Below are 21,314 nucleotides of genomic sequence, written 5' to 3' on the forward strand. Positions count from 1 at the left end.
GCAGTTATTTTCAGAACAGGGCTACAACCCATTTTAGAAATAGTTAAGAGGGGGGAAAAAACCAAGTCCAATAACTTGCAGTTGAATCGTGCCTGTGTAGCTAATGGGGGGAAAATACAGAGCAGCAAAAAGCAATGAAAGTTTTATAAAGTAGGGAAGATTGTTACTTGAGGTTTTGCTGTCTAACAGTGGTTGTACTTCCTAGAATTGGATCCTTTTACAACTTGCTGTGAAAATCATTTTCTACCACCTGAGAAACATTTAACGTACCTCCCCTATGGCTGCTGGATGCTAAAGACGTTGGGGACATTGAATCATTCCCGGCTCAGGAATGACCTCTTTGTTTCTCATGCTATCCTGGGCTTGCCAGCATGCAACATTATTGCACAGTATATGGTATGGTGCATCTCAAATTAGAGTCTCCTTGTGGAAGACAGAGAACGAGAGACCACTACTAATGGATCATGCTGCTCAGACCACCCCTCATGGAGCTAGAACACAAATATTGAGGACATTCTTAAGGGTACGTCTACACAGCAGCTGGAGGTGTGATTGCCAGCTCAATCAACTAGTGCCATCCATCTATGGCACTGGACAGAACACCTCCCACTACAGTGCAGATGTACCCTACCTGGGTAATCTCCCAGTTTTCTGTCACCAGGAATTTACTGAGCTCTAATTCTAATGAATTCCTTAGGCATCGTGGTACATTTTACAATATTGGGTATGTCTCTGGGCACTCCTATCTGACATACACAAAGCTGAAGAACGTAAACTCCTAACACGGGGAGTGGAAAATGCCATCAGACTTTGGGATCTTAAACCCCACCCCACCCCTTTTTTTCTTCTCTTTTTTTTTTTTTGCATATGGGTCCTTCTCTAATAGATCTGAACCCCCACAAACTTTGTAGCCTGAATCTCAAGAGGAGAGAAATGTGGGGTTAAAAGATGCAGCGAAGCTGGGACAGCAAAGAGAGGAGCCTTATTTTCACTGAAAGACAATGGGTGTTAGTTTCCTAATGAGTTAAGCTATTAAGTCAATTAGGAACTTTGGAAGTATATTAGTTCCATTTTGCCCATTGGGAACTGAGGCACAGAGAGATCAAGGGCAAAATTTTCCAATCTCACAGGGGTGTTGTGAGGATAAAACCCATTAATAATCCATCCATTACTCAGGTAATATGGTATTGGGGGTTATAGAAGAACATATACAGATAGAAAGGAACAGTCATATCCTAGAAGCTGCAGAGATCAGCAGCAAAGTAATTACAGGTGTGAATCCTTCTTTTTAAAGTATAATCTGCTCCTTGTAAGGAGCACAGACTGAAAACATTTATTTTAAGGAAAATATTGCCTGCCCACACTGCTTGGATCACAGCCAGCTCCAATAGCCCTAATCAGTTTAGCAAACACCAGGGATTCACACGCAAACATATTCCCCAATTTAAAACATGCATATGGGTCAGAATCAGGAATTTAAAAACCCAATATTAAAATGATTTTAAGACCATTTGGAGGGGAAAGTATTATTTTTGAAAGGAGCCCTATATATGTTAAAATGTGTTCAATTATCACTGCTAGGACCAAACCACAAGTTAGGAACTCAGATATACTCCATTCCATGTATCAATTTATGATTTACTTTTGTAATATCTGAAGCCATAAGGAACTCATTGAATTACGCTTTATTATTTATGTTGTTGAACAATAATATTTAACTGTATAAAGCCATATATCCACCCTTGAAAATTTTCTCCCCATATGAAATGGATTGTACATTATTGAAATCCGGGCCCCACTGAAGTCCATGGGAATTTTGCCATCAACTTCAATGGGTCCAGGATTTCATTCTCTATGATTTGGTTCAAGGTTGTTAAAAATCTTCAATGTTGTCACAACAGCAGAGACAGATGCTGGAGATAAAGACAGAAACGGATACACCAAAGGCATTCCCACAACACACCATATGATCAGAAATAAATCCAATTAATCATGTGTTTGAAGCCCTAAAAAGACTGGCTGACATTTTCATTGTAGCCTAAGGGAGTTAGACACCCACCTGTCATACACCAGTACTCATCGGCTCCTGTGAAAATCCCAATTTAGATGAACACACTATTGTGGAACTACAAGAGCGGCAACCAGATTCCAGCTTTACTCTGGTGAGAACACAAAGAGCCCTTATCTCCCATCACCGAGAGTGAAAATCACCGATCAGGGAGCGCCAAAGCCAGAAATCCCACACACCAGCCACTGCAGGCACTAGCCTGGGACTTGGGAGACCAGCGTTCAAATCCGGCCTTTTCCACAGAGTTCCCGTCTGGCTGCCAGCAACCCCCTCAGTTTCTCTGTGCCTCAGTTCCCCCATCTGTAAATTGGGATATTAATACTTCCTTTCTCCCTGCCTTGTCTATCTAGACAATATACATACAGTCAGGATCTTGTTCAGGGTCTCTAGTAGAAAGACTCACTGACCCTTCTCTCCCGTTCCCCATTATGTTTTCTCCATCTCTTGTTTTTCCCAGTATGACCATTTCCCAAGTATCTGATTTTCTGGACTGTATGCTCTTCAGGTCAGGGACAGTGTATTTTTGCGAACTGTACAGTGCTGAGTGCATCATTTGGATTAAACAGCGCAATAGGGCACGTGATGTGGAGTTTCCAGAATTATTCTTTGCACAAGACCTTCTTGTGTTGATTATCTACTGATCTGTAATCCCCTAACTACCTGCTGCTGAGAGGAGATGGTTAAAGAGGAGGTACTCCCTTCTCTGAGCTACTCCCGACTCGGACAATCAGGGGAATCACATACAGCCCCTGTGTATTTAAAATGGGATTTAGAGTTATGGAGGAATCTTCGTAGTCTTAGCGTCCAATCACCCCCCATTGTGCTCTGTTAGAATTGATGTCTCCCAGAGCTCTACATGGGGGAAAAAAGCCAGACTATTGTAGCAGCACAAAAATTTCTTGGCAAGAACATCAAAGAGGCAAGCCCGCACTCAGATCCCAGCTGTCCTATTTTATCATTCCTTGCTGAAGCTGAATTGCGACTTTTTGTTTGTTTGTTTTTTGCACGGCCACTTACTCAGCCAGTTCCTCCAAACTCCGATAGACGTCATCGTCGTTCTCTGTGGTCTCCTCTGAAGGGAAGGGTCTGGAAGAGAGGAGAGAAAGTACATTATTGGCAATGCTGACCTCTTGCGCATACAATCATCATTTGCTGCAACCCGTGAGAATTCAGATCAGCACATTGTGTAAACGAGGGGTTGCTTTGGAGCAAAAACATCCATCGGTATTACATGTATTTGTATTACACACAGCCAGCCCCATAGGCATCAGTTTCTGATAAGACCTCTTCTCAGTTTTCAGCTTGGTCATGCTAGAGCACAACGTCAAGGAGACCTGTTAACTATCGCAGCATTAATCAGGATGCTGCAGTCAATGGAGACACGGACAAGACGTAGTTCACATTGTGGCCACTGGCCATAGGTAACCCTAGGGCTCCAATAGGGTTCATCCATGACACAATGTCAGACATGACTTGTCCTTGCCTGCAAGGGCGCAGAGTCATATTTGACATTGTGTTTGTTTACTCGACTCTGGGGTTTTGCTCTAATACATCCAAATTTCCTGTTGAATACGAGCCCCATGGTGCCTACGGCAATACATACATCTGTGATCACAGGGAAAGGCTTTGTGGGCCCTCTGGGTCTTGATTATCTTGGACTAAGATTTAAAGGTATGTGGCTAGAACACAGTAGCTAGCTCACGCTAACTACTGCTCTCTAAAGCCCTAGTGCAGACAAAGCAGCTCAGATTAATGTGTACTGAGCTGATCAAGTTGACGCCTAGGCTCCAACAAAACTAGGTTTTATTTGGGGGCGGGGGATTTGGCAGGGTGCTTGCTGTACTTTCAAGGGAAGCACCACCCCAGACACCAGGCTTAATCGTCTATGGCCTTCCATCTCATGCTGGCATTTATACCTGACGGCAACTGGGCGTTAAAGGCTAACAAATCACAACTCTCCATTCCCACTGAGAGCATTTTTATTATAACTATTTGTTATTTTGTATTGAAGTAGCACCCAGGAGCCTCAGCCTTGAACCAAAACGTCTCTGTGCTCGGGGCTGCACAAACGTACCTTTCCTTCTGCAAACACAATTTTACACCCACCGTGGCCTCGCTTAGCACAGGTGACTGACTGTAGCACAAGGTGCAGGGAATTGAAGAATCAAGCAGGGGTGGTGAAACTAGAAGTGTTACCGCACACCCTGGCTTGAAACGGTTTCCATCCTGTCCAGGGTTTACAGGTTTGTTCAATGGCTTTTGGGCCCCCTGCCCCCCGGCACTGTACAAATTGTTCCAACGCCCCTGGAATCAAATCCAGCATCTGGGTGCCCCATCATGTTAGAGTTCTTGCACGGAATTGGTCCAACCATAATGGCTTCCATCTGCAATGAACAAACATGTCTTCAAGCACAATCCTTGTGAAAAACGGTCTTATTTACTTAAAACTAATAACAGTCCAATCGCTTTAAGCGGTTAAAAGCCCTGGAGGTGGGGGAAATGAACACCAAAAGAAAAAATTAAAAAGGAAGGGGTAGATTAAAAGAGCAAAGAAATAAATTCCTTGGCTCATTCTGAAGCAATAATCAAATAATATATGGAGGAGATGAAAAAATACTGCTTTAATTAAACCCAATATATTATTGCTGGCATAGGCCGCAGTGGGCTAATGTGCTGGTAGGGATGGATGCCTCTAGTTACTAAGCAGTCCCTGTAGAAGGCCTAGCCCATCTTCCATAGTCAAGCTTGCACTTCACTCCAGATGGCCAAGCTGTGATTCCCCGGATTGCGAACCCAATGACCTTTGCTCAGAGCTGCTAGCTGGCTGGTTGAAACTAAATAAAGGCAGAAGGATATCAAAGCTGATCGGTTTCCCCCTCATCATCTATTTGTGGCACTGCTGTTAATAGAAATTATAGCAGAGGGGGTGCAGGTAGAGAGAGAGAGGGCGGGGGGAGCGGGGAATAAGACGCATGGAAAGGATCCATGAACTGACAGTACAAGTGGTAGTGGATTCCCCACAGCACCGTCCAGCTAACTGTGATACTGCATTTGAGGTTTATGTTGTGGGTGAGCAAAATTGGATACAGGCGAACTTTTAACCACACCCAAGTTTAATTTCCTCCTTTTCCAGTTTCAAACTAGATTGATTCACATGAAAGATTTAATACGTGGCCCAGTGAGCCCCAGATTTTGCTATTCTTGGATCAGTTCACGAGCACTAACCTGCCTTACTTCTCTCCTCCCTTGGCGATCGCATCAGACCGAGTAAGTGTTTCTTAACAGGGCTCAGATCTGCAGTTAGCATGGTTCATAATAACACAGCATCAAGGCACTGACCCAAAAAGGGAAAGGAGCACCACTACCCACTGAGCTGTAGAAATTGGCTCAAACTGGGTAAATGGGATCATGTTCTGTGAGTTTGCATTCATGATGCAAACAAGGGAACTTAAGAACATAGTTCAAGACAGCAACTTCTACCAGGCCTAGTCACAAAGAAGCAAGGTTAGGGAGCACAGTCCAGTGTTGCCAACTGTCATGATTTTATCACAAGTTGTGTGAAATTTGCGATTGTTGTTTCTAGCCCTCATGGTTGCAGAGAAAAGCCTGAAAACATGAAGCAAGTGCATCCTAAAGGCTCAGAAACCAGAAGACAAAGAAAAAGAACCTGTAGTGGATTATCTTAACAAATCTCATGGATTTTCAGGGGCTGATTTATGTTTTTTTGAACACTTGTGGCTGGTGATCCCAAGGGTCTGTGGTTTTCATTTTATCAACACATATTTGAGTGGGTGTGTTTCTCGTCTCCTGCTGCAACCCAGGGGTCGATATATAAAAGTGACTAATATAAAAGACATGTGAACCTCAGACAAATCAATTCTGTGCAAGTCGCCAGCTACTAATGCGCTCGGCTAGGATATCATGGAAACTGGTATCACATTCTACTTGAGACAACAAAAACAGAGGAGGTTAAGGAAGTAGGTCGCTGGGCAGCAGGACTACAGTGATTTCAAGGGTGGGAAGAGAGCCCCTCCCTGCCATAGGTTGAGCACAGAATGAATACACATAGGGTGGAAATGCACCCTGCGAAGTGGTCAAGCACCAGGCCTATGTAGCAACTAAGTCCAATGTGTGCTCTCAGTGGGACTGAAGCAGTGAATAATTCTAGTGCGGGCCTTCTGCACAAAGGTGAATTTGACCCTAGTTGAGGAAAAACTTATACATGAGCATAATTAACTCCCTTGCTCGGATGCTGTGAGGCTTAACGTTTAAATGCGTTGAGGGCCTCGGGTAAGGCACGAGAGACCTGCGGCTTTGTTTGATGCCATTCAATGTTTACCGTAACTTGAAATCCGTGACGACTGAAATTCTTCAAACTTAATAAAAAACTAACAGAAATCAAGGAAACCGATCAGTCAATCCCACAATGCCTCGTTGCGTCCTGTCCTCCTACCTTCATTTGAATACAGACTGCTTGGCAACAGGAGCCAGCACAGGACACAGCAGCACCAGACTGGGAATCAAGACACCTGGACTCCGTTCCCAGATCTGTCACTATCACCCTGGGCAAGACATTTAATATTTCTGTGACTTGGTTTCCTCATCTGAAAAATGGGAATAATGATATTGTAATAGGCTAGCAGTGTTTACTCAAAGCAGGTTACCCATCTAGCAAGTGTGGATCCTACCAGTAAAGGTTAAGTGGTTACTATTGACTCAGCATGGAAGGCTGTGTGTTACACCACTGGGACATAAGGGAGATGAGACTGTCTATGGTTGGGGGGAAAATGACCTATGGCGTGGGCTGAGCAGTCCTGAGGGAGGACCCCACGCAACAGCCCATCCTGAAGAGAACGTTTAAGCTGATCTTTATTTTACATTGTGGTTAATACCCCAGTAGGTAAGCTTGGACTTTACATGTTGTGCATCTATAAAGCAGAATGCAAAAGAATCCAGCTCCTCGATATTGATCAAGGGCTTTGAGATCCATAGATGGAATGTGCCACATCCGTGGTAACTATTGTTACTTCGATTGCAAGGTCTTCTGGACACGGACCTTGTTCCCATGCATGTTCTAGAAAGCTCCTAGCACGCTGCTGGTGCTGTAGGAACAACCCCCTGCGCGGCTTGATTGGAAATAAATAAATAAATACAAACAAAAGGAACCACGAAAAGTCATTTTTGTTTTAAACGGTGCTGGTTTAGAAAGAACACTGAAAACATGGTGCACAGCTTTCCCTCTTTTAAACGTCACTTGCTTTTAATCTCTTAAACGGCTTCCTTCCTTCTCTACTGTTCAGCCCGGCAGGAAGCAAGAAGGTAAAACAGTAATTAAGAATAATAAAGTCACTATAGGCTCAATCAGTGGCTATGATAAAGAAATGGCAAAGAGAAAAATATGGGAGAGGTTTTTACAGATTGCAATTTCACGTGCGGTCCCAGGAGTTTCACCTTGACTGGGGAGAAAAACACAAAAGTAAAAGACAGGTCTGGGATTCACAGCCTCTCTCTTTGCAGCCCCAGTTGCTTCAAGGATAACTACAGAAACAAAGAGTGCAATTCAAGAAGAAAACACAGTGAGGAGGAGATTACAAAAATAACTGGAGAGGAAGGATGGTCTTTGTGGTTACGGCTGGGACTTGGAAGACCCCGGTTCTGTTTTCAGCTCGGTCGTAGACTGTGTAACTAGTGTAACTGTGTGCTAGTCCAAGGTTTCAGCCCCACAGCACACAAGTAGACTGCAGCAGCCGCACAGAGCCTCACTCCATGGTTTCAGGGGGGCTCCACAGGGGTGCAGCAATTCTCCTGCACTGATCAATTGCGGGAACAAGGCTTTACTTTCTTTGTGCCGCATTTTCCCCATCTAGAAAATAGGACAAACAGTCCTTCCTCCCTCCCTGCCTTTGTCTGCCTTGTCTATCTGCACTGTAAGCTCACTGGGGCAAGGAATGTCCCCCACTGTGTTTGCACAGTGTCTAGCACAAAGGGACCCTGATCTCGACTGGGGTCTTCAGGCAGTACTTTGATACTGATTATTATTATTATTATTAATAAATTGATTATCTAAAACTTCTCCCTATTTTATATCCAATTTTCTCTTCACTTTGCAGAGAAGAAAGTACATTTCTGCATCGCATGAGACATTAAGAAGAAACCATTATTACAAGAAGAATTTTTTTGTTAACACTTTCCACAGCATTTTCCTTCAGCACATTCAGTGTGTGGTGTGGTGACATGATTTCCTAGCACACACAGTTTATCTATCCAGGATGTTGGTTGGTTTTGGGGTTTTTTTTTTAGTTTATCTATTAGCCCACCACTGTGCTATCAGGCCTAGATTGAGAATCAGAGTCACAGACATTAGAGAGTGAAAACAACCTATTAGTTCATCTCAGTCCCTGCTTACCAAGCCAATACAGTCTAGTTCCCTTTCACATACCTACTTCTACTTCCGTGGGAGCAGGATTGAGCCTGACACAAAGCCAGCTGCACCATAACATCAGTGGGGCAGATTTTGTCAAAATTCAACCCATGAGGAACTCAGAGAGGAAGGCTGGCCCAGGGTGTAGGACAACAGCCTAGGACTTGGGACAACCCAGGTTCAATTCCTTGCCTTGTCACAGATGTCCTGTGTAACCTTGGGCATGTTCTTTCATCTCTCTGTAACTCTGTTCTGCATCTTGTCCCAGGCCATGTTATGAGGCACTCAGATACTGCAGCAATGCAGGCCACTAATGCACCTCAGATAGACAAGCAAAGGACAAATAAAACGGGTCAAATTCCAACCAAGATTTTTTTGAAGCACTTAACATAGACGACGAATACACATTAATGAACGTGCTAAAAAGGAGGCCGACCCGTAGCAACACTACACGAAGGGCAACCTGTGCCCTAGGCTCTGAAGGGGGAAGCCAGGTGAAGTGCATGCATCTATGCTGTTCATCCAATTCTTACAGCACTTTCTTGTATTCCCTGCTTTCCATGAGATCACCTTCCAGGGACCTTTTAACAGGTTCCCTTCCAGAAGAGCTCATGACTTGTGTCGAGGAAATGAAGTTTTCCACTTCAGCTAGCCGGCGTGACAGATTCTGTGTCTTTGTGAAAAGAGCATCCCTCTCTCATTTTTGTCCCATGATGATACATGGGTCAAAGCTAACTTACAAAAAAAAAAAAACAACAACAACCACGCACACTAGGTGAACTTTTAACCTAACCATTCTTGGCTAAACATACCCAGTTTGCAGGGTAGTTTTTGGTTAACGTTCGTATTTAGATATTCTGAAGTAGCCCCTTATTTTTGGCATTAGCCCATATGGAGCTACAGTGGGTTATCTAAAATATTGGGATCAATGTTGCTTTTATACAGACATGGGATCGAACCATAAAATTCAGACCCAGACGTGAACTCCCACAAAGTTCGAGGCGTTCAGAGCTGGTGTATAAATTTGGGCCTGTTTGTATTTTATTATTTAGCTCACCTTCCCCCCCGCCCCCACCTCCTTTCTTTAAAGGGCACTAAAAGCTGACAATTCCCCTGGAGCACGAACCCTTCAAATCTCCAAGTATGACAACTTCAGAATCAACATCAGATGTATGCACACCCTGGAAAGATCTTCAAAGGGAGCTGGGAGAGTTAGAACCCTAATCCCACCAAAACTCAAAGGGAGGTGAACACCTCACTCTTTTTGAAAATTCCAGGCCCAATTCTAATAGGAAAATGGGCAAAGCCAAGTAAGGTTCCCCCTTATCTGCAGAGAGCGAATGCATTCAGTTATCGGCAGTCAAAATACGGGTTCAGAGAAAGAAAATGAGGCTGCTTCAGGATTGGCAACTTGCGATATTGAGCCCTGGATGAGCTCTCACCACAAGTCATCAGAATTAGAAGTGCTTGGAATGTCAGCTTTCCAAAAAAGACTGACAACTTGTTTGTTTCTTGCCTTGGGGGCTCAGGAGATATACTGTACAGTCACATCATTCGGATTACTGTCTTGCTTTACAACACTCCTTCCAAAACATACTCAGGTTCCAGTATGATTTGAGCAGCCACAATCTCAACAATCGCTAGGCCTAAAATTAAAATTCTCTTGCTGTATCTCTTATGAAGGCAGCTTGGAATGAAGTTTTCGGTTAGCACAGGGCATTAGAGCCTCATTCTACTTTCTCATTAGTTTTACACCTGTGTAACTCCACAGACTTCAGTGAAATCGGCCCCAATTTAAACTCACGTACATGAGAGGAGAGTCAGGTTCTTAGGGTGAGATTTTCAGAAGCCTCTCTCCCCCTGCATACCCTCCAACAGCTTGAAATGGGACTTCTGCACCTCACTCTCTCAGGCATCTTTGACAAACCCCACTTTAACCCCTTAATCCAGTGCTTTGAGAGAAGTCAACCCCTAAAACTACCTCAGAAATGAAATGAGCGAGAAAAGCAAGTCAGCAATAGCGGTGGCGTTTTAAGGCCTGGTAACTCATGACCTATCAGGCACTTGCATATAACAATCAAATGGTTTCAGGGGGAAGTAAACTTCTCTAAACAGCAGCCCAGGAATAGGGATCTAAGTCAGTTTCTATCCAAAGCGGCAGGATTCCAATGCATAGGTACCACAATAAGATACATAAAGAAGAAGACAGTATATCGATCTCAAAACAAGCGGGGGGGGGGTTAGAATGGTTATTCACTTTCTGTGCAAGGGGAAACTAAAGCAGAAACAGATTAAATGGCATGCTCAAGGCCATACAGCAAGGTTGTGGCAGAGCTGGGAACAGAAATCAGGTCCACTGATTCCCACTCCAGTGTCTATTCTATTCTATATAGGTTCTAAAACCACCCTCCTTACCATAGTATTTGAGTGCCTTCCAGCTGTGCATTAAGCAATGTAACTAATAACATCTGTTATGTATCAGGGGATAACCGTGTTAGTCTGTATCCACAAAAACAACAAGGAGTCCGGTGGCACCTTAAAGACGAACAGATTTATTTGAGCATAAGCTTTCACGGGTAAAAACCCCTCTTCTTCAGACGCATGGAGTGAAAATTACAGATGCAGACATAAATATACTGACACATGAAGAGAAGGGAGTTACCTCACAAGTGGAGAACCAGTGCTGACAGGGCGAATTCGATCAGGGTGGATGTAGTCCACTCCCAATAATAGATGAGGAGGTGTCAATTCCAGGAGAGGCAAAACTGCTTTTGTAATGAGCATGCCACTCCCAGTCCCTATTCAAGCCCAAATTAATGATGTTAAATTTGCAAATGAATTTTAGTTCTGTTGTTTCTCTTTGAAGTCTGTTTCTGAAGTTTTTTTGTTCAAATACAGCTACTTTCAAATCTATTATAGAATATCCAGGAAGATTGAAGTGTTCTCCTACTGGCTTTTATATGTTACCATTCTTGATGTCCGATTTGTGTCCATTTATTCTTTTACATAGGGACTGTCCGGTTTGGCCAATGTACATGACAGAGAGGCATTGCTGGCACATGATGGCGTATATCACATTAGTAGACATGCAGGTGAATGAGCCCCTGATGGTGTGGCTGATGTGGCTGGGTCCTCTGACGGTGTTGCTAGAGTAGAGTAGAGTAGAGTATGGGGACAGAGTAGGCAATGAGGTTTGCTAAAGGGATTGGTTCCTCGGTTAGTGTTTCTGGGGTGTGGTGTGTAGTTGCTGGTGAGTATTTGCTTGAGGTTGGGGGGCTGTCTGTAAGCGAGGACTGGCCTGTCTCTCAAGGTCTGGGAGAGTGAGGGATTGTTTTCCAGGATAGGTTGTAGATCATTGATAATGTGCTGGAGAAGTTTTAGCTGGGGGCTGCACGTGATGGCCAGTGGTGTTCTGTTATTTTCCTTGTTGGGCCTGTCCTGAAGTAGGTGATTTCTGGGTACCTGTCTTGCTCTGTAAAATCTGTTTTCTCACTTCCCAAGGTGGGTATTGTAGTTTTAAGAATGCTTGATAAAGATCTTGTAGGTGTTTGTCTCTGTCTGAGGGATTGGAGCAAATTTGGTTGTATCTTAGGGCTTGGCTGTAGATAATGGATCATGTGATGTGTCCTGGATGGAAGCTGGAGGCATGTAGGTAAGTATAGCGGTCAGTAGGTTTCTGGTATAGGGTGGTGTTTATGTGACTATCGCTTATTTGCACTGTAGTGTCCAGAAAGTGGATCTCTTGTGTAGACTGGTCCAGGCTGAGGTTGATGGTGGGGTGGAAATTATTGAAATCCAGGTGGAATTCTTCAAGGGCCTCCTTCCCGTGGGTCCATATGATGAAGATGTCATCAATGTAGTGCAAGAAGAGGAGGGGCACTAGGGGACGAGAGCTGAGGAAGCGTTCTAAGTCAGTCATAAAAATGTTGGCATGCTGTCAGGCCATGCGGGTACCCATAGCAGTGCCGCTGACTTGAAGGTTATAAGTTGTCTCCAAATCTGAAATGGTTGTGGGTGAGGACAAAGTTACAAAGCTCAGCCACCAGGTGTGCCATGGCCTCATCAGGGATACTGTTCTTGACAGCTTGTAGTCCATCCTCATGTGGAATATTGGTATAAAGAGCTTCTATATCCATGGTGGCCAGGATGGGGTTTTCAGGAAGATCACCAATGCATTGTAGTTTCCTCAGAAAGTCGGTGGTGTCTCAAAGATAGCTAGGAGTGATGATAGCGTAGGGTCTGAGGAGAGATTCCAAATAGCCAGATAATCCTGCTGTAAGAGTGCCAATACCTGAGATGATGGGGCATCCACGGTTTCCAGGTTTATGGATCTTGGGTAGCAGATAGAATACCCCTGGTTGGGGCTCTGAGGGTGTGTCCATGTAGATTTGTTTCCGTGCAGTAGCAGGGAGTTTCTTGCGCAGATGGTGTAGTTTCTTTTGATACTCCTCAGTGGGCTCGGAAGATAATGGCCTGTAGAATGTGGTGTTGGAGAGTTGCCTGGCAGCCTCCTGTTCGTTATGACTACAGCACCTCCTTTGCCAGCCCCTTTGATTATAACGTCAGAGTTGTTTCGGAGGCTGTGGATGGCATTGCATTCTGTACGACTGAAGTTATAGGGCAAGTGATGTTGTTTGTTCACAATTTCAGCCTGTGCACGTCTGTGGAAGCACTCTCTGTAGAAGTCCAGTCTGTCATTTCAACCGTCAGGAGGAGCCCACGCAGAATTATTCTTCTTGTCATGTTGGTAGGAGGGTTCCTGTGGGTCAGTGCGCTGTTCAGTGGTGTGTTGAAAATATTCCTTGAGTCGGAGACGACAAAAGTAGGCTTCCAGATCACCACAGAACGGTATCATGTTCGTGGGGGTAGTGGGGCAGAAAGAGAGTCCCCGAGATAGGATAGACTCTTCCACCGGACAAAGTGTGTGGTTGGATAGATTAACAATATTGTTAGGTGAGTTGAGGGTACCATTGTTGTAGCCACCTCTGGCATGCAGGAGTTCAGATAGTTTACTGTCCTTTTTCCTCTGTAGCGAAGTGAAGTGTGCGTTGTAAATGGCTTGTCTCGTTTTTGTGAAGTCTAGCCACGTGGAAGTTTGTGTGGAATGTTGGTTTTGTATGAGAGTCGCCAGTTTTGAGAGCTCATTCTTGATCTTCTCCTGTCTGCTGTACAGGATGCTGATCAGGTGGTTCCTCAGTTTCTTTGAGAATGTGTGGCACAGTCTCTCACCATAGTCAGTGTAGTATGTCGATTGCAATGGATTTTTTTTACCTTCAGTCCATTTGTTATGATGTCCATCTGTTTGCATTTGGAGAGGAAGATGATGTCTGTCTCTATCTGTGTGAGTTTTTTGCTGAGGTTGATGGATTTCCATAACATCTGTTATGGGTGGTTTCTACTTTCTTTCTCCCCAGGGAAGAACTGTGTGCACACTGGAGTGTTTTGTTTTGGCAGGGTTTGGGTGATTTTTATTAGCTGTCCACGTTGCTCTGTGTTTATCTCAAAGAAGGCCAGTCAGAGACGTGCGCCCGGCACTTGGAGCAGAAAGTGGTGAAATTTGTGATGGTTCTTAGTCCCTGGGGGAGTTTGTTGCCCAGTCTCAGACTAGTCTCCAAGAAAGCTCTGTCCCCTGCACAGACGTGCATTGCCCTTTCCAGGGGTAACAATCTCTCTTATTTTACATTATAAAAATATACTTTGTTTCCTACTCAATCTCCCCTACACAGCAGCCGTTGGCCATGATCTTCCCCAAACATCCCTTAAGCCTTGGGAGCAGCTAGACCCTGATCCTAATTGCACTGAAGTCAATGGCAAAACTCCAAGCAACTTCAAATGTTTCTGGAACAATCCCCTGCAGAATTAAGATAATAAACCTCCCAGAGTAAGTTTCTTAACAGACAGAAAACACAGCGTTCAGCAATGTGTCATTTCCAGAGAACAAAGAACAAATCACAAGTAGGACTGATCCGATGCATTTGATTTATAGTCTTCCAAAAGGAGGAGAGATACTGTGTAATTTGTTATGGAATTTGGAATGAAGTTCTTTTTTTAAAAAACAAAACACAACAACGACTACAGCGGAAAATGAGCACTCTTGGCATGCAATGCAAAGTACGTCCCTGATCTTATGAAACACTTAGGGTATTTTCCGGGTCAGAGAGCTTGTGTGCATGTGATACAGTGTTTTCCTGGAGCTTAAACAACTCAGAAGCAAATGCAGAAATAATCCTGTCACCAAATATGACATACATGGGTACAATAAATTAATATCTGAGGAGTCGCCTAATATGAAAAAAAAACAACGAATCACTCCGGTCACCCTGTGCTGTGATGGGTTTGTACCCTGGCCATGTCCTGTGTGTATGTGGATACTGGAGTGTATACTGCAAGTGTGTGCACGCATGTGTAACCCACACACCTCCTGGGTGTGGTGTTCTGTCCTCTGTAGTGGCACCGAGACCACTTAGAGATTGAGTCTGCTACAGCCTTACCTAATAAACATGTGGCTTTCAGCTCATGCCAGAGAGACTCATGCATTTAGCTCCAGAGGTTCGATTCCGACGTCCGGGATCAGTCGGTGTTACACGTGCGTGCACACTAACCCACCCTCCATTCTGATGGACACAGCACAGCCCGTGTGTTGCTTGGCTGCTATCCCTTGTGCATTATTAAATGGGAACAGCTAGATAAACTGCAACTTGACGTTAACAGACAGAAACGGGAAGATTTATTCCTAATTATGTTTTCATCCTCTGAGATCTGGGCCCAGAAACCGAAAGCCAGGCTGCAGACATCTTGGGGGTGCGGTCAGAGAATGCTCAGCGTCATGGAGATGGCTCATTTTACTAAGATGATTTCCCATATTAGCTTGTTAGAGGCAAACCACGTTGTAATACAACACAGAGGAAGCTGCCTTATTTGTTTCCCATCCCTGGAGGTATGCAGTCCTTATGGAAGTGAAGGACCATTGGCACGGCTAAAGGCCAGCCATGGTATCAGACAAGTGCTGCCCAAACTTCTCACTCCTTGTTCTGTTACAGTCCCGGTCAGCAGCACCCCACCTGTTTCAGTTTGTGGCCACTGAAGCAGAGGCTCCATGCAAATAACTTTGTGATGTGGGCGAACATCCACCAGGGACTAGGATGAGATGACTCACCCCTAGCAGAGCTGACCCCATCCCTCTAAGGGCCTCAGGGCTGACACGCTACCCTGAGCTCTGCCCTGCCTTTTTTCCCAACCCATACTTTTTAAAACCTGCCTTTTAAAGGGCTAAAGTTATGCATGTGCCACCGGTGAAATGGTGGCTGCTTCCACTGGAGCATTTCACGACAAGTGCAATGGACCAAATCCTCTGCTGGTGCAAACTGGCTGAGCTACGGAGGATCTGGCCCAATCACTTTTTACTGACATAATCATCAGACTTTGTCACTTGTGGTTATTCCGTAAAGTTAGGGGCTGGATTTTACGTCCAGTGAAACCCAGGGGAGCTTTGCTATTGGTTTCAACGCAGAGGCAAGGCCCGGGCAGAGGGGCGTGCAAGGAAGACAGGATAGAATGACACTGATCTAAAGTGGGAGTGGCTATATGTTCCATAAGCACCAAAAAGAGCAACTGCACATGGGAGTTTTTTCCTTTCACCAATAGGAAATTAACACCGATGCCCTTGCAATTCAGGCAGAATATAACACAGATCATCATCCTGTACTGATAGGGCTGGTCACACCGGGAAGCTCTATTTGCTGGACAGCTCTGCCACACTTAAGGGCATAGGTCCCCATTTTCAAATGGGTACCTAAGGTTAGGCACTTAAATCCATATTTAGGCACCTACATAAGCTCATTTTTCAGAATTGCAGACAGTGGCTAGAGAAGTCAATAAGAAGCAACGGCGCTAAGCATTGCTAAGAGTTAGTCCACTTTTACTTAGCCCTGGTCTACACTAGGACTTTAGGTCGAATTTAGCAACATTAAATCGATTTAAACCTGCACCCGTCCACACAGTGAAGCCCTTTATTTCGACTTAAAGGGCTCTTAAAATCGATTTCCTTACTCCACCCCTGACAAGTGGATTAGCGCTTAAATCGACGTTCCCAGCTCAAATTTGGGGTACTGTGGACACAATTCGATGGTATTGGCCTCCGGGAACTATCCCAGAGTGCTCCATTCTGACCGCTCTGGACAGCACTCTCAACTCAGATGCACTGGCCAGGTAGACAGGAAAAGAACCGCGAACTTTTGAATCTCATTTCCTGTTTGGCCAGCGTGGCAAGCTGCAGGTGACCATGCAGAGCTCATCAGCACAGGTGACCATGATGGAGTCCCAGAATCGCAAAAGAGCTCCAGCATGGACCGAACGGGAGGTACGGGATCTGATCGCTGTTTGGGGAGAGGAATCCGTGCTATCAGAACTCCGTTCCAGTTTTCGAAATGCCAAAACCTTTGTTAAAATCTCCCAGGGCATGAAGGACAGAGGCCATAACAGGGACCCGAAGCAGTGCCGCGTGAAACTGAAGGAGCTGAGGCAAGCCTACCAGAAAACCAGAGAGGCGAACAGCCGCTCTGGGTCAGAGCCCCAAACATGCCGCTTCTATGATGAGCTGCATGCCATTTTAGGGGGTTCAGCCACCACTACCCCAGCCGTGTTGTTTGACTCCTTCAATGGAGATGGAGGCAATACGGAAGCAGGTTTTGGGGACGAAGAAGATGATGAGGAGGAGGAGGTTGTAGATAGCTCACAGCAAGCAAGCGGAGAAACCGGTTTTCCCGACAGCCAGGAACTGTTTCTCACCCTAGACCTGGAGCCAGTACCCCCCGAACCCACCCAAGGCTGCCTCCTGGACCCAGCAGGCGGAGAAGGGACCTCTGGTGAGTGTACCTTTTAAAATGCTGTACATGGTTTAAAAGCAAGCATGTGAAAGGATTACTTTGCCCTGGCATTTGCGGTTCTCCTAGATGTAGTCCTAAAGCCTTTGCAAAAGGTTTCTGGGGAGGGCAGCCTTATTTTGTCCTTCATGGTAGGACACTTTATCACTCCAGGCCAGTAACACATACTCGGGAATCACTGTAGAACAAAGCATTGCAGTGTATGTTTGCTGGCATTCAACCAAAATCCGTTCTTTCTCTCTCTGTGTTATCCTCAGGAGAGTGAGATATAATTCATGGTCACCTGGTTGAAATAGGGTGCTTTTCTTCAGGGACACTCAGTATAGCCCATTCCTGCTGGGCTGTTTGCCTGTGGCTGAACAGAAATGTTCCCCGCTGTTAGCCACAGGGAGGGGGGAAGGTTGAGGAGGTAGTCACGCGGTGGGAGGAGGCAAAATGCGACCTTGTAATGAAAGCACATGTGCTATGTATGTAATGTTAACAGCAAGGTTTACCCTGAAAGAGTGTAGCGACTGTTTTATAAAATGTGTCTTTTTAAATACCGCTGTCCCTTTTTTTTTCTCCACCAGCTGCATGTGTTTCAATGATCACAGGATCTTCTCCTTCCCAGAGGCTAGTGAAGCTTAGAAAGAAAAAAAAACGCACTCGCGATGAAATGTTCTCCGAGCTCATGCTGTCCTCCCACACTGACAGAGCACAGACGAATGCGTGGAGGCAAATAATGTCAGAGTGCAGGAAAGCACAAAATGACCGGGAGGAGAGGTGGAGGGCTGAAGAGAGTAAGTGGCGGGCTGAAGAGAGTAAGTGGCGGGCTGAAGACAGGGCTGAAGCTCAAATGTGGCGGCAGCGTGATGAGAGGAGGCAGGATTCAATGCTGAGGCTGCTGCAGGACCAAACCAGAATGCTCCAGTGTATGGTTGAGCTGCAGCAAAGGCAGCTGGAGCACAGACTGCCACTGCTGCCCCTCTGTAACCAACCGCCCTCCTCCCCAAGTTCCATAGCCTCCACACCCAGACGCCCAAGAACGCGGTGGGGGGGCCTCCAGCCAACCAGCCACTCCACAACAGAGGATTGCCCAAAAAAAAGAAGGCTGTCATTCAATAAATTTTAAAGTTGTAAACTTTTAAAGTGCTGTGCTTAAAGTGCTGTGTGGCATTTTCCTTCCCTCCTCCACCACCCCTCCTGGGATACCTTGGTAGTCATCTCCCTATTTGTGTGATGAATGAATAACGAATGCATGACTGTGAAGCAGCAATGACTTTATTGCCTCTGCAAGCGGTGATTAAAGGGAGGAGGGGAGGGTGGTTAGCTTACAGGGAAGTAGAGTGAACCAAGGGGCGGGGGGTTGCATCAAGGAGAAACAAACAGAACTTTCACACTGTAGCCTGGCCAGTCATGAAACTGGTTTTCAAAGCTTCTCTGATGCGTACCGCGCCCTCCTGAGCTCTTCTAACCGCCCTGGTGTCTGGCTGCGCGTAACCAGCAGCTAGGCGATTTGCCTCAACCTCCCACCCCGCCATAAACGTCTCCCCCTTACTCTCACAGATATTATGGAGCACACAGCAAGCAGTAATAACAGTGGGAATATTGGTTTCGCTGAGGTCTAAGCGAGTCAGTAAACTGCGCCAGCGCGCCTTTAAACGTCCAAATGCACATTCTACCACCATTCTGCACTTGCTCAGCCTGTAGTTGAACAGCTCCTGACCACTGTCCAGGCTGCCTGTGTACGGCTTCATGAGCCATGGCATTAAGGGGTAGGCTGGGTCCCCAAGGATACATATAGGCATTTCAACATCCCCAACAGTTATTTTCTGGTCTGGGAAGAAAGTCCCTTCCTGCAGCTTTTGAAACAGACCAGAGTTCCTGAAGATGCGAGCGTCATGCACCTTTCCCGGCCATCCCACGTTGATGTTGGTGAAACGTCCCTTGTGATCCACCAGAGCTTGCAGCACTATCGAAAAGTACCCCTTGCGGTTTATGTACTCGCTGGCTTGGTGCTCCGGTGCCAAGATAGGGATATGGGTTCCGTCTATAGCCCCACCACAGTTAGGGAATCCCATTGCAGCAAAGCCATCCACTATGACCTGCACATTTCCCAGGGTCACTACCCTTGATATCAGCAGATCTTTGATTGCGTGAGCTACTTGCATCACAGCAGCCCCCACAGTAGATTTGCCCACTCCAAATTGATTCCCAACTGACCGGTAGCTGTCTGGCGTTGCAAGCTTCCACAGGGCTATCGCCACTCGCTTCTCAACTGTGAGGGCTGCTCTCATCCTGGTATTCATGCGCTTCAGGGCAGGGGAAAGCAAGTCACAAAGTTCCATGAAAGTGCCCTTACGCATGCGAAAGTTTCGCAGCCACTGGGAATCGTCCCAGACCTGCAACACTATGCGGTCCCACCAGTCTGTGCTTGTTTCCCGAGCCCAGAATCGGCGTTCCACAGCATGAACCTGCCCCATTAGCACCATGATGCATGCATTGGCAGGGCCCATGCTTTCAGAGAAATCTGTGTCCATGTCCTGATCGCTCACGGGACCGCGCTGACGTCGCCTCCTCGCCCGGTATCGCGTTGCCATGTTCTGGTGCTGCATATACTGCTGGATAATGCGTGTGGTGGTTGATGTGCTCCTAATTGCCAAAATGAGCTCAGCGGCCTCCATGCTTGCCTTGGTATGGCGTCCGCACAGAAAAAAGGCGCGGAACGATTGTCTGCCGTTGCTCTGACGGAGGGAGGGGCGACTGACGACACGGTTTACAGGGTTGGCTTCAGGGAGCTAAAATCAACAAAGGGTGTGCCTGTACATCAAGGAGTATTTCAGGCAGGACTGCACGGAGGGTTCCAATAAGAAATGGTGCACCAAAGTTATCGTTGTTATTGGAACAAGGAGGTTAGCCTGGCCTCTGATTGATACATGGCTAGATTAACCTCGCTGCGCCTTCTCTGTGACTGACTGCAGTGTGATCTAGACAGGGGAGGAGGAAAATGAGTACAAAACAAATCTGGTCTATTTCTTGTTCTGACCCACTCCATCTATCCTTTATATCTTTGGCTGGCAGCAGACAAAAAAGGCGCGAAATGATTGTCTGCCCTTGCTTTCACGGGGGGAGGGAGGGTGGGAACGGGGTCCTGACGATATGTACCCAGAACCACCCGCGACAATGTTTTAGCCCCATCAGGCATTGGGATATCAACCCAGAATTCCAATGGGCAGCGGAGACTGCGGGAACTGTGGGATAGCTACCCACAGTGCAACGCTCCGGAAGTCGACGCTTGCCTCGGTACTGTGGAAGCGCTCCGCCGAGTTAATGCACTTAATGCACTTAGAGCATTTTCTGTGGGGACACACACACTGGAATATATAAAACCGATTTCAAAAAAACCGACTTCTATAAATTCGACCTAATTTCGTAGTGTAGACATACCCTTAGACACCTAAATGTGGATTTAGGTGCCGCAGTCTGAAAACTTTGGCCTTAATGCATGTAGCTATGCAACCAGCAGAGGAGGCTTCAGCCAGGATCCGTTTCTTGGTGGTCACAAAATATCACACTCTCTCTCTTCTGTATAGATGGAGGAGGAAGTCATTTAACACCACCTGTGAAATCCATAGGTAAATCTAAGCTGGGGTTTTGGGTTCATCTGAAAGTCCATCAGCACCCCTAGTGCAGGTCTCGAATCTGTTCACAACGTTGTATGATAGAGTCCCTTTTGCCACAGAGATAGACCTGAACCAAAACCCTAGATCCAGTTCCCTTCCCCACTTGCTCAAATCTTTGGGATATTCAGAGTCTCCATCTCGATTTTACAGTTTGCTCCGGGGACAGATCCTCAACTGGTGTAACCCCTTTCCTTCTTAGTAATCATTTATATTGCGACTACTGCATAAATAAGACTATTTGAGAAATCAAGAGAGAACAGGATAGTTTAGCTAGTTTAAGA

General features: G+C 45.8%; 2 protein-coding genes across 9 annotated transcripts in view; one reads left to right on the forward strand and one right to left on the reverse strand.

Moving 5' to 3' along the window:
* Positions 1 to 21,314, reverse strand: part of VAV2 (vav guanine nucleotide exchange factor 2) — a 326,398-nt gene that overhangs the window by 90,474 nt on the left and 214,610 nt on the right. For 7 of the 8 annotated variants that reach the window (XM_073313966.1, XM_073313965.1, XM_073313964.1 and 4 more), the window contains exon 4: positions 3,086 to 3,154. In XM_073313966.1, coding sequence (XP_073170067.1) covers positions 3,086 to 3,154 — 69 coding nt within the window. Of the gene's footprint in view, positions 1 to 3,085; positions 3,155 to 4,264; positions 4,453 to 21,314 lie in introns of all 8 variants that reach the window. The other variant, XM_073313967.1, reaches the window with a different exon arrangement.
* On the forward strand, positions 16,725 to 18,619 carry LOC140899270 (uncharacterized). The gene is made up of 2 exons (XM_073314491.1): positions 16,725 to 17,353; positions 17,941 to 18,619. The coding sequence occupies exons 1-2, from the start codon at positions 16,771 to 16,773 to the stop codon at positions 18,480 to 18,482; spliced, it is 1,125 nt and encodes a 374-aa protein (XP_073170592.1). The 5' UTR covers positions 16,725 to 16,770; the 3' UTR covers positions 18,483 to 18,619.

The sequence above is a fragment of the Lepidochelys kempii genome, chromosome 16, assembly GCF_965140265.1.
Source record: "Lepidochelys kempii isolate rLepKem1 chromosome 16, rLepKem1.hap2, whole genome shotgun sequence".
Classification (NCBI taxonomy): domain Eukaryota; kingdom Metazoa; phylum Chordata; order Testudines; family Cheloniidae; genus Lepidochelys; species Lepidochelys kempii.

Excerpts from the sequence above, each read along its gene's own strand:
- LOC140899270 (XM_073314491.1), top strand. The coding sequence starts at position 16,771 with ATGCAGAGCTCATCAGCACAGGTGACCATGATGGAGTCCCAGAATCGC. Across the intron at positions 17,354-17,940 it reads AGGCGGAGAAGGGACCTCTG|CTGCATGTGTTTCAATGATC; the intron begins GTGAGTGTACCT and ends TTTCTCCACCAG.